The sequence below is a fragment of the Psittacula echo genome (genome assembly GCF_963264785.1).
Source record: "Psittacula echo genome assembly, chromosome: 5".
Taxonomy (NCBI): domain Eukaryota; kingdom Metazoa; phylum Chordata; class Aves; order Psittaciformes; family Psittacidae; genus Psittacula; species Psittacula echo.
In genome coordinates, this window is record NC_137739.1 from 51,641,081 (window position 1) to 51,654,548 (window position 13,468).

Below are 13,468 nucleotides of genomic sequence, written 5' to 3' on the forward strand. Positions count from 1 at the left end.
AAAATTACCAATTTTGCAGCACCGCCCTTGACATTTAAATGATCAAACTAATTGCATTTTTATTTTAGCTATTAACCATTCCTCTATATTTCCTAACGCAATATTGCAGCGTGGGAGTTTTGCGAGGACTTACGTGTACATTTCGTGCCCCGGTCGCCCTCTGTGGTGTGATTTTCGCCTGGTCATTGTGTGCTGTGTATATTTCCACTTGTCTCCGCTGGAAAAAAAGTACATACTAATTATATATGTGTTAATATATACAGTATATGAGCATATATACCTCCCGAGAGAACTTTCTATCCCATGTTTGTACGACAGTATTTGATTTTTCACGAATCAAAATTATCGCGAAAATGCACACAAAAAAAGCATACGTTTATTTAGTTTGTTCTTTATTTTTTTTTTCAGCGCTATGACTCACATACACTCACACATATATGTCTAGATCCCATTTTATCATAACAGAAAAGAGATAACACTGGGCGCGTTGTTATCGCAATCAAGCTTTTTATCTACAACATCGCTGTAAAATTAAAACCATGTCGATTGCTCTTAGAAGGGCTAGCTGGCGTTGCAGCAAGGGAATTCATTAATTTCGGTTTTACGCTGACGGACCAATAACCACTCAAATATTCAATATCTACTCAACATTTGAAAACAATTTTTGAAGCTGTGCCAATGGCTGAAGTGTTTTCTCGCGCCGCTTTTTTACGATTTACTTGTATTTTATTAACAAGACTACATTTCAGAGGCAACAATTGACCCGGCAGTATTTTTTCTCATCTTTCAGTCCCGAACATTTAAATTTAATTTCTTCCAATAAATGTACATCCTCCTATTGTTTGCCGATGTAGACGTCAGTGTTGTCCATTCGCAGCTGGGAAGCAACCCAGGAGGTATTATTTGTGATTTTATTTCTGCCCCCTTATGTGAGCAGCCGAAGTTGATTTTATTCCACCGGCTTTTCCCTTCTCCGCAAAGAAAGCTCTGCTGGCAGGTGCTCCGAGGAGGTGCCATGGGCGAGGGCCCCATCCTGCACCCCTTGCCAAGGAAAGCGGGGTCGCCGCTCCCCGCGGCAGACGGGAGCCTTCCGTGCCAGGGCAGGACCGGACCGGCCGTGGCTGCTCGGCCCCGGCATCGGGGCTGCCCCTGCCCAGCCCCGCGGTGTCGCGCCCCGCCCGCCCCGTCCCCTACAGGCTCCTGCTCCTCCGGCGCGCCCTGCAAGAGCGTCAGGCACCCCCCATCCGCCCCGCTCCAGGCCGGGACCTCCCCACCTCCCAAACTCAGTGTAAATCTTTACAGAACTCCCCCGCCACCCTGAATTACTCCCCGCGTGTATTTAATGAGCTGTTTTCTCTCCCTCGCACGTGGCCAGTGGGAGATAATTGCCGTGAAGAAAAAGGCGAAGTTCCCCTATAAATTGCGGTGAGGGCCGGATCCTGCAGACCAGCGACCCCCAGTTTTGCCTGTGTTCCAGTCGCGAGGCTGATACCATCTGTGACATGAACAAACCCCTCACCCTCCAGCTCCTTCCCTCCTGACACAGGGTGAGCTGTCCTGCTGAAGGAGGTGCTCGTAAGCTCCTCTCTACACACTGCGGGCGGAGATGCACCCTCTTCCTAGGGAGCTTACATTTAATTTATTTTTGCAATGTATCTGGGGTCTTTTTGAGTACAGGATTAAAACAGTAGCAGCAGAGCAGCTAGGAGCGCTACAGAAAACCGGGGATTCTTCTTCCCTCTGTTGATTTTCAAGTTGTAAACTGATGACAGAAAGCTGCCCTCCCTGAGCTGGGGATCCGGGTTTTTAACATGAGCCTCATCCTTATGTCAGTGTATCATTGCCCATCGCAGCCACCCTTTGCCTGTGGGAAGGAATATAATCTCAATGGCGAGTGGCGAAAGGGGGCACGCTGCATCCGTGACAGGCTCCAATCCTTATCTCTGAGAGGTTTGAAGCCGCGTCGGTCAGCTTAGAGCTTTTTATTACCCACGCCCCGAATATTTCCATTACACACTGTCTGTGTTCCTCAGCTGTTGTGCGAAACCTGCTGCCTTATCGCTGTCGGTCGATTGATATTTTCTGTGTACAATCTCAACGTATTAAATCAATGTCTCCACTCTGCAGTGGGCATATTCTCTACAGACTGGTCCGTGGGAGACAAGGGAAGTCCTGCTGAATATGGGTTTCACTCTGTCTCGAGGCTCGCGAAGCTCCTTTTGGCGGAAGAGGGACTTTAAATAGGATTCACTGCCCGGGCTTGGGGCCGAGCAACCCCGAGCTGCGGGGGATCTCCTGGTGCTTGCCGGTTCAGGAAATACAGAGGGCGAAGGGGCGCACAGCCGGGTCATGGGATGCCCGCTAAACCCGGCATCCTGGGCACAAAACCCCTCTCACTGCCGCTGCGGGGTCCTCAGCAAACCTCCGCCCGCCCGAGCGCACCCGCGTAGAGCAGCCCTGGAGCCGGCTCCGCTTGGGCGGGAGCGCGTGCCCACGGCTCGCCCCCCGCCGCCGGGCTGCCAGCGGAGCTCTCCGGTGGCCTTTTCACTGAGTAGTAGTGCTGGAGGAATTTGGTGAGATTTTTGGGACGCTCGCTTGGCTTTTCTGTTCTAAATCGACCCTTAAATTTAGATTGTTGCCGCCGTACCTAACTCGTCAGGGGGCAATTATGTGATAATTACGAGAATTGCACAGTTCTTTCATCTGGCGGCCGTGCACGGAGGGGGCTCAATACAGCGAAATCTGTTCACATGTAAATTCCCCTCCCCTGGCGATGCTGCCTGCCGGGGCCAGCACTGCCGCTGTTATCACCGGGGTCGATCCGAGCCAGGGCTACGGAGCGGGAGCTGGTCCGGGAGCTCGGCACGGCCCTTCCCAGAGCGAGGTGGAGCCGCGCTAGAGATGCTCTATCCGGGGTCGCCTCGTCCGGCGGAGAAACGCCGGGTCTTGCTGCCGCCGCCCCTGCCGCTAAGCACCCAGGAGGTGACACCGCCTCGGGTGGCTTTGTCCCTCCCTCCCTCAACCTATTCCGGCACCGTGAATCAAAAAAAAGACCTCCCCCCGTCCCGTCCACGCCCGCAGAGGCCGGTGGCATCGCAGAGCCCGCAAACCCTCTTTGCGGGCGCGTCTCCTTCCTAAGCGACGCGCAGACCACTCCTCGTCACATCCATGCGTTTGTTTTCCTGGTACATGGCTCCGTCCGCCGTAACCCGTCCCAGAAATTTTGAAAGAAAATAACAGAAGTCTTTCATTGTTAACATTTGATTTATTTAAAGTCCTTAACTGCAAATGATCAAAAACATACTTCACGCATTAAATTCTCAGTTATCGTTTTAAATCAAAATATTTTTCAATTACAATCACATTTATAAAATTGACAAAATTTCTTAAATTCACGTGTAATTCTTTTTTTAAAATGTCATTTAAAGCAATTTCCAGCTGTAAAGAAAGAAAAAAAATATAAACCATGCAATAAATTAAGAACATTGAAACAGCGAACAGGAATAATAATAAAACCCGTCTGGCTATGCTAACACCGTGTAAAACTGGGGAAAGTGCATTAACACTGGATGAAACAAGCTAACGATGGCGATAATTAAAAGGCCACAAAAAATAAAAAATAAACAAGTTAGAAAAGGGGAGAGAGACAGAGCTCTCCTCTCTTCGTGATGTCGGTGTAATAGTCAAAGTTTCCTGGGGAAAAGCGAAAATAACCTTGTTATGGACACACAGTTCTAGCTGGTACACAATGAAGACACTTAACTTAAATAAGCATGTCATCCACATGTTGATGAGATTTCCTGATGAGCGAGAATCTTCAGTAACAGATGTGGGGTAAAAAAAAATCCAACTGGCTGTGACCTCTTTTAACTTTATGTTACACCCCAAGACAGGTAACACTTGGGAAAAGAATAAGGGTCGCATCCTGCACTCCAAAGCTCTAGTTGGTCCCCTCAGGAGTGCAGGAACCGACCCGCAGCATCTGGGTGTATGCGGGTTGTAGTAGCCGAAGGTTTATTTTGCAAGTATCAAAAGGATGATCTTAGAAAGTAAATAGTCCTCTTGTTGCTTAGAGATTCTCTTAGTGTTTTGCTACTTCACAGCAGTATTGTCCTTCAAAGCCTTTTTAATTAAAAAAAAAGTTTTAAATGTCTACTCGCTTCTTCATCTCCGTACTGTTAAAGTATTGCCACGTACCTGTAAACTTACATGAGATTATAGAGCACAGAAGGGGGGAGACAAGTGGGCGGAAAGCACAAACAAGTAGTTTACAAGCTCAACAATTTTTTCTTCTTTTTAATAACACCCTGTAAAGGCTGGGGGGGCCTCCGGGGAGAGGGGCTGGGCGGCAGGAGGGGGGGTATGTACAAGCAGGACGCAGCCGGCTCCGCAGGAGGTCGTGGAGGATCGTAACAATACACTACGAGTTGCGAGAGAATTGAAAAGTAACAGTCCTTTGCACGCAGAGTGCGGGAACATCTCAGTTGGCGCAGGGAGAAGAAAAGAAGGGATAGAAGCCAAGAAAAAGAGGGGTGAGGGAGAAGAGGGACTCGCCCCGGCGGCGGCGGATGCAGAGCTAGGAGGTGTTTAACACAGGTCTGGAATACACACCTTGGTAGTAGGAAGGCTCTAGGGCCGAGGGCTCAATGCTGCTCCGGCCCGCCATGGAGGCGCTGCCCAGGGGCAGCCCGCTTGGGATGCTGGCCCCGTAGGAGGAATATTGCAGCGCCTGCTCGTAGGCTTTGAAGTCCAGCTTGTGTTGCTGTTCCGAGGAGGACATGAGGTTGTTGATGGAAAACGGGTGGTTGAAGGAATAGTGGGGATCGCCCTTGAGGTGGAGCTGGGGTTCGTGGGCTAAGGAGTGAGGGGGGTGCGGGACGGAGGCCAAGGCAGGGACGGAGCTGATGGTGGAGGAGGCGGCGGAGGCTGAGGTCTTTAGTTCCGTGCTCGATCCGCTGTGGTCCATAGACTGGGGACTGGTGGACGGGTTGGAGCCAGAGAGGGAGGTGGCGGTGTCCAGCTGTGCGGGTTTATTGTGGCCTCTGTGCAGTGGGGAGTTGGAGCTGGAACTGGAGGCCCCGGCCTGATCTTTCCTGCCTTCCTGAGGAGCTTTGCTGTTCGCCGGCTTCTCGCACTTGAAGCGTTTTTGCCGGCGGAGATAGCAGCCGTTTTCAAACATATTGCCGGAGTCGGGATGCAGGGTCCAGTAGGAGCCCTTGCCGGGCTTGTCGGGGGAGCGGGCCACCTTTACGAAGCAGTCGTTGAAAGAGAGCGAGTGGCGGATGCTGTTTTGCCAGCGCTGCTGGTTCTGCCGGTAGTAGGGGAAAAGGTCCATGATCCACTGGTAAATCTCGCTCAGCGTCAGCATCTTGCTGGGCGCCTGCTGAATGGCCATGGTGATGAGGGAAATGTAGGAGTAGGGCGGCTTGGCGTGGGGGTAGCTCCTTTTGAAGGTCTTGGCGTCCCGCGTCCTGCCGAGGTTGGACTGGGTGTAGGCCATGGGGCTCATGCAGGGGTTCATGCCGCCGTAGGGGCTCAGCCCGTTCATGGGGGCCGGCTGGGCAGACATGGCATTGATGCCGCCGGGGCTTAGGGCAGTGCCCATGGCGGCCACGCCGGCCGGCATGCCGTTCACCGGCCCCGCCGAGCCCGCCTGTATGCCGGCCACAGCGCCGGGACTCAGCCCGGCCCCTAGTCCCGTATTGGCGTAGGACATGTTGAAGGAACTGGAGGTCATGTTGCCACTCGTCGTCATGGTGTTCATGGTCATATAGGTGTTCATGGTGTTCATGGAGCCCAGCCCCGAGTTCATGTTGCTCACGGGCACCGAGGAATAGGCCTAGGGCAGGAAGACGGAGAGAGCGGGTTAGGGGGGCAAAGAGGGGTGGGCAAAAAAGACCCCGGCGGGCCCGGGCCCGAACCCTCCCGCGCTGCCCGCCCTGGCCAGCAAGCTGTGTACATGTCCTGCCACGGGACGCCTTCCACTCCCTCACCACCCGGGAGAGCGCTTCTCAGAAGCAGCACGGGAAGGCCGGTGGCGCGATGAAAAGGGCTAATTCATATTTATATGTGTTTATAAATAGACACAATGCAGAGGTGCTCGGTACCGACGCACTTCTCTTTTACCGGCGTGCCGAGGCTTGCGCCGGGATCACCGAGGCGCACGGACCGACGACCTCCTCAGGGCAGCTCCTCTCCGCACCCCTGCATGGACGGGCTGCGGGCTCTGTCTGTCTCAGGAGGATGTTTACTCCCAGACTATTCCCGCGGTTTTGCCGATTTTGTGTTCCGTCTCGCAGGTTAAATATTTAAAATCGTCAGATTACTGAAATTTCTGGGCGTACACTGCCTGCGCAAAGGAGAAGCTCAGCTGCCTCCACTTCGTTAGAATAATCTCATTCATCTCTTCTCCCACCCTGCACTGATTTAAATTTCTATTCTTACACAAGATGTGACAATTTCTTGCCAGAAAGAAAAAAACCCAAACCAAACCAAACCAAAACCAAAACCACACCAACCAACCCAAAAAAACCCAAACCAAACAATCAAAACAACAACAATAACAAAAAAAAGCCTCCCAAAACTCAACAGCAACAGCTGAAGTCCACGCATTTTTATCTGTGGAAAGGTTTCCCCTAGTCCGCTTTTTCTATTAAGTCAGTCTTTAAATTCAAGTTAAAAAAAGAAAAAAAGAAGAAAAAAAAAAAAAAAAAAGCAAACTAGCAACCCACACCAAAACACCATAAACTTCCCCAAAGTACGAAAAGACTGAACTTGCCCTGCCTGAAATTTTCTAAGATTGCCCGATATGCAAAAATTGTAGCAGCCTACCACCTAACACAACTCTAAAGAAAAGCAAAACCGGAAAGCCTGAAACTGTGCTTTCCAGTATGGCATCTGATTTAATAGAAAGGAGAAAGATGTTCCCAGTTTACCTCGAACAAAGGCAATACGGCTCAGAAAAGGATGTTTAAGAGACTATTAAATGTACAAAATTCATTACTGTTTACTACAAATGCCACGAGCTTATAAATGCGCTTTCAATTTAGAGGATCATATTAATTATTTGGGATGGTAGAACACGGATAGGTTTCCCACCTTGCATCCATGCAGTGATTCAAATTAAATATCAGAAAAGACTGACGAAAAAACAGCAAAAGCGAAGGTAGCTTAACTTTATGTTTGTGGACAATGAGCATGGCGAGGATAAATGAGTCTGGAAACGGCACATAATTAGGATGACCCTTATTTGCCCTTAGCCGACTTTCCTCTATTAAATAAGATGCCGGCAGGATGACACGTATCTGCCCGTGCCCGCGTGGCCCCACGGGCGCTAGGTGCCAGCTCCGGGGTGCAGGGCCGAGGCGTGGGGACTGTAGAGCCGTGTGTCCGGGTGTGCTGATGCAATGCCCGGGTGCGCACACCTAGGTGCTTGTCTCGTCACCACGCTTCCTTAAAACGGCTCCTTCCCGGGCGGGAATCCGGGGGGCTGCTGGCAGGGCTGCTAGGTGCTGCCTTCTCCTAGCGACTCCCCTCCTGCAGAGCCGCAGCGGCATGGTGCCAACCCCAGGCCCCACAGGGCAGAGGCGCGCCGCTGGGAGGACTCTGGCCGCTTCCGCGGCCCTCTCCTCTGCCGTAGTTGTTGGCGCTCTGGCCGGTTCTCCCCCTTCTCTTGCACAGCGTTGTCAAAGAGCCGCTGGGGGTGGATAGGGAGGTGGGAAGCGCCTCCCGGGGTGCTGCTGGCCGCGCCGAGCCTGGTCCGGGGCAGTGGGTCCGGATCCGGGCCCCTCTCCCGATCTGGCTCCCGGGTCCTCTCTCGGCAGCGCCGCCAGCCGGCCCCCGGCAGCAGCGCTAGCCAGGGACAGCCCGTCTTGCAAAGTACGAACAAACGGCTGTTTCACCACTTCTCCTTGCTTTTCGCCAGGCTTTAACAGGTGAGGCCCCCGGCGATGGCGACAGAGATTCCTGTGGCTCCGCCGCCGGGCCACGGAAAGGCGCTGCCCCGGTCCCGGGACGCGCTTGCGACAGGGTCCCTCGCCCCACCCCCCCTGCCGCCGTTGCCATCTGCGGGGAAGGAGCCGGGGGCCGGCAGCGCGGCGAGTCCCCTGCCCCAAGCCAAGAGTTTACGGGACGCTTTTGTGAGCCCCGCAAGAGGAGATTACGCCTTTCAGATGAGATCAAGAGCTGCCCCCGGCCCCCCAGAGGGGACGCAGCCGCCCCGGGTCTCCCTCAAACGCCTCCCGGGGCTCTCGGAAGCCGTGTTTTCCTCGAGGAAGTCTGACCAGCTTCAGCGCCAGAGGGAGGGGGAGGCACGTTTGCGCTGGCAGGATCTGGAGCGCTAACCAACTCCTCCGATTGTTGCCCCCCCCCCCCTCCAGCCCCCCAGCCCTCCCCCAGGCCTTCTACTCCCCTCCTTGCAGAGGGGCAGCAGCGTAGCCAGACCCTGGGATTTACTCACCTCCTGAGTGTCGGCGTAGTAGCTGTTCCAGTCGCTGGTTTCATGCCCCTCCATTTTCACAGTCCCTAACATTATGGAGTCAACCTGCCCGGTGTAACCATCCAGCCCTCTTGCAAGCGAGTGACGGGCAGCAGGAGAAAAACCCGAAACCCCCACCTAGTAGGAAGCCAGCTCTCAGGAGGGGCGGGAGGAGTGCTGAATTTTCCTCTATAATCAACCAAAAAGGAGGCAGCGAGCGGAGTGGGGCGAGACAGTTGAGAAAGTGAGGAAGTGCCGGCTGGGATGTGAGTGGAGTTGAGCTGATGTGGATCTTACGTCGCAGAAGTACCCACCTCCTCCTCCTCTCCCCATTTGTCCGCCGCACAAAGGCGTTCGCACCTACAAAGCCGAAGATGCACCTGCAAACAAGGCAGTTCCCCTCGCCTGCAACTCCCCCCGGGGCGGCACTTTGTTTGCAAAGCGGCGTAATTGGTTTAAGCTTGTGGGGAAAGAAGGAGAGACAGAGGTGGGAGAAGGGGAGAGTAGGAAAAGGGGTGGTGGGGGGGAACACAACACGACACGACACACCCTCCCTTCCAGATGGACAGGACAAATGCTAGGAGGGATCGGTGGAAATGAAATGAGGTAGATAAGGGAAGGGCAGCCCCCTCTGAAAAGAATGCAAAAGGCCATGCAGCCTTAAACGCCTGAGATTAGGGGCAATATTTACTAAAGTCCAGTAGATACTCCTTTAAGTCGATGGCCGGGACGTGCTCCAAAGTTCTGAGTCCTGCAGTTCACAGGCTACCCCCTGCACTCGCCCCTCATTTCAAAGCTGAGTACCACGCAGGTACCTCCGCACCAACTCCGCTACTGCCACGGCACCCCCCGCCCACAGCACCCCCGGGGACAGGACCGGGCGCTCCGGGTTGCGATCAGAAGGGGCTCGGCTCTGCGCTCCCCAAAGCCCTCCGACCTCCGGCATGGGCTAAACCTAGCCCTTCAAGAGGGGCTGCCATCCTGTGTAGAGTGATGGTGATTTTTCTTTTCCAATGCCTTACGTTTAGAAACCATGTGAGTCACCGCTCTGAGACATAACACTACAGGCACCCGATAAACGAGGACAGAAACTTGAATGCGGATCCGCCGATATTAACCTCCACTTGGCAAACATCAGGTGAGTCACTGGAACCATTTTATATCTTTACTGTGGAAAGCCTCCAGCCCAAAGGGCTTCCTTTGAAAGCCGTCTCTGGTGCCAGGCACTCAGGAGCAGTAATAACAAGTAGCGGATATCTCAATACCAACTTCTTGCTCATTAACATGATTTCTCTCAAGAAAGAAAGGCTGGTAAAAGGTAAAAAGGCGCAACACCGGTAAGCGAAATTGACATTGAACAACGTTTATTATTATGGAGAGAACATCTCAGTCTTTGCAGACAAATCAAACATTTCCTGTTTCTGCTGCTGCCCTGTCCGGCTCGTCGAGCTCATGTCAAGACCACAGCCTTTTCTTGGCTTGTCTGCCCTATCCTTTATGAGTTTGTTCCTACCTAGCAACTAGAATTCCTATCACCTGATAGTAAAAAAAAAAAAAAAAGAAAAAAAAAGGAAAAAATAAATATATATATAAAGGCAGAACCAAAATACCCAGCCATACACCACCCAAACAAACAAAATCCCCCCAAACCCAGATAACTTTCCAGGCAATGGGAATTTGAAAGGGAAATAAAGTTTATTGGGATTTTGAAAAAGGCTTTCCTATCATACCACACAAACCAAAATTTGAACTTCTGCTTGGCATGTCTGTCGTTCAGCACGATCACGGTTGCTTCCAGAGTGATTTGCCCTCGAGGGGTCTGCGAAAACGCCACTTTCACAAACAATTTTAAAATTTCTTACACAGAAATCCAGGATTCAAATGCCGAGATAAAGCATATCTCCGCCTTGACAAATCTGTTTTAACTTGTCCTCTAAATGCGTTTTCGGTTACCCCTTTCTTTGTTCTTTCCCCCCTCGTCCTTCTTCCTTTAAATCTGGCTACAGAATAAAAGTCAAATCCTCGACAGAATCAAAACTCTGGAATCAGCAGACGAGAAGAAGGGATGAAAATGTGTCTTGAAGGAAATAAAATAAAAGCACTGGGTTAAACCCCTACTTTCTCAAATGGTCAAACTACACTCGTGGAAATTGGAACAAAACCCAGTGGAAAATCCAATAAATATTAAAATTGCAGTATTCATGCATGCACCATCCCTCTTTTCCTAATGGGAGCGGTCTGTACATCTGAAAATATAGACCCTTGGGCTGCGGCTTATTCATTTCAGTACTCAGGTCTGTGTGGTCCAGCCCCCTCAGCAGTACAGCCGCACGCGGCGAGGCTGCGAGGGATGCGGCGGCCTCAGCGACCCCGCTGGCGGCAACTCCTTCCTGAGTGTCCGACCCCGGGGAGGTGCTGCCCCGCTTCCCAAAGCCCACCCCGCGGGAGCAGCACCCGCCAGGACGCCGGGCATTCCTCGCAGGGCTCCCTCTGTACCAGGGAAGAAAGCGCAGGCAAGAAGCCGGCCGCGCTTCTCGGGTTCTGCTAACCGTGGAGGTGCTTCCCCGGGCGGAGCAGACGTGGTGCCCGATAAAGCCTCTCTCCGCGCCGGCCGGTTCCACGGGACGCCCCGGCTGGAGTGCCCGCCGGGCCGGGTGGAGAGTGGAGGGAGTCCGGGGTTGTGCAAAGCCGCAGCGCCTCCTGTTGTCCAGTTGCGGTCCCGGGCTCAGCTCCTTCTGCCTGAGGGTGCTGCCGTAGGTGAGGGCCCAGGCGAGCTCCTAGCTGTTATCATCTCAGAAAGCCGTTCGGCTCGGTGAGCAGACCAGCCAGGCCGAGGCAGAGCCAGCCGCTGCTGGGAATTCCCTTCAGACCCGGCTGCTGTGTCGCAGTTCCAGAGGAGAAAAGCCTTCCGTGTGTGAAGAGGTGAAAAGGGTCATGGTGGCTCTGCCCGCGGCCACGGAAAAAAAAGGGTATTTCGGTATTTGCCCTTGCCCTGCACTTGATCCTCTGTGAAACCCTATGTGGAATCCTCTGAGAGTCCAGCTCGATTTGTCCGTGCCCTTTGCAGCAGGCTTTGCGGGAGGGAAGGGCTTTGCTGGGATGGAGAATGTGTGACAGCAGCAAGGAGCACTCCAGATGCGGTTACGAGCTTTCTAGACTTCGCGATGGTAACCTTGGCCCAATTTACACAGAGCCTTTCCCCAACTCTGGTTACTGTAGCACCAGTTTCTGATTAAGCTGTACACTGTGGGTTTTTTAAATTTTATTTATTTATTCCTTTTTCTCAGGGGTTGCTGTCTGTGCAGTCTGGAGAAGAGCACAGGCCGACGTGAGCAGTGTTTTTGCTTCTAAACAGGATCAGAGTCTCAGTTCCCAGCTCCACCGGTGAGCACTGCCAAGGAGGGAAACACAACAACTGACCTGAGAAAGGAAAGCACTCGCATGTGTGGAGGGGGCGGATGCCCAGGGGACCCCGTGTTACCAGCACCGGTGGTTAGAGCTGGGCCCAGCAAAGGCCACTCAGCAAGTGGTCGCTTTTTGGGAAGTGCTGTTGGGCTGGGTTGAGGGGTCTCGCCCGTGGGAAGTGGCCTCCGGTAGTGCCGCAGGGACAGGAGCTCAGGAGCGCCGTCCGCAGGTACCGCCCCACACGTGGGACTGCAATCGGTGGAATCAACGGGGGCTTTGATTTTAACTGCAGAGGGCTGTTTCAGATCGCTCAGCTTTACCTTTCCCCTGGCAGGGGCAGAGCCTGCCGCCACCCCATCGGTTTAACTTGGAAGGTCTTGATTTTACCCCAATGCCATCGTTTCCTGGCCGGGAATTTCTCGGCAGCTCTTGTGCGGGATAGACGTCTAGCTGGAGAAAGAGCTGCAAGATTATTTTTGTTTCAGGATGCCTTCCCTGATGCTCACAGTACAGCCACCTTTTCTTCCCCCCCAGACCCTCTTAATGCCTGCTGTTCAGGCAGGCCCAACCCAGGCAGGTCTCCTCCGAGGCAGTGGGTCCCCTCAGACTCTCCGTCCTTTCCCGTGTCCTTACCCACCCATCCCGAAGGTGGGAAATCCCTCTTCCCATCTTTTCCAATCCGAATTCCTCTCCCATCCAAGCGAGCAAACAGTAACCAGGTGGGAACGTGCCGCTGCCCCGAGCCGGGTGCTTTGGTTGGGAGCCGGGAGGTGCTAGGGCGCTCCAGGAGCAGGGGTCGGTATCCGCCGGGAGCGCCTCTCGCTCCCGAAAAAGCTCATCAAGACGGCTGTAGAGTCGAGTGGCTTGTTTCCCTCCCCTACACAGGCAGAGCCGCCCCGGCTCTGTGCTCCTGCTCTGAGCCCTCGCTGAGAAGAGCCGGCGGGGGTGCCCTTGGCACCACCAGGCTCCCGCTGCCCCCAGCATTCCCCGTCTGCCATGTCAAGAGACAGTGCGATGCGATAAAGTGGCGTTTACCTTCCTCTCTCTCGGGAGCAGCGCCCGGGCAGGTGAGGGCACTGCATGGGGTCAGCACTTGCTTTGGAGCCTTTGCTGCATGAACTTTTCTTATTTCCGATCGTGACGACTGAGCGACCCTCTTTTCCCGGCCGACATGCACCGCCGCTGACCCGTCCCTTGCAGGGAGAGCCGGGAGGATGCACCCCAGCCGCTGGGTTCGGCTTTCCCGCTGCCTGCTTCTCGGTCGCTGTTCTCCCTCCCCGTAAGCCACCGCAGGGCGCAGGAGGCCCCGGGGTGGCCGGGACCCCGGGCAGTGCCGCCCTGCTGCCGGCGGGAGCGCCGAGGAGCGTTGCCGCTTCCGGAGGCCCAGTCCTGCGGAACCGCGCCCTTGGGGCACCGGGCAGCAGGTACTTGCCGGGCTCTCAAGGGCCAGACTCTGCGGGCGCCTTCCTGGGTGCTGGAGCACATTGTGTGGCTCGTTGTAGTAGCCACTTTCCGTTGCCAGATTTTAGTTTAGTTTAGTTTAGTTTTTAATTTGTATTTTACTTTTTTTTTTTTTTTTTTTTTTCA

The 13,468-nt window shown here is 53.6% G+C and overlaps 1 protein-coding gene across 1 annotated transcript; it reads right to left on the reverse strand.

Annotated features, from left to right (window-relative positions):
* Positions 1 to 4,081: 4,081 nt before the first annotated feature.
* On the reverse strand, positions 4,082 to 8,530 carry FOXA1 (forkhead box A1; the record flags this gene model as incomplete). The annotated part of the gene is made up of 3 exons (XM_080618849.1): positions 4,082 to 4,122; positions 4,612 to 5,839; positions 8,459 to 8,530. 3 exons carry the CDS (start codon positions 8,528 to 8,530, stop codon positions 4,082 to 4,084), a joined length of 1,341 nt encoding a protein of 446 aa, XP_080474975.1.
* Positions 8,531 to 13,468: the final 4,938 nt, after the last annotated feature.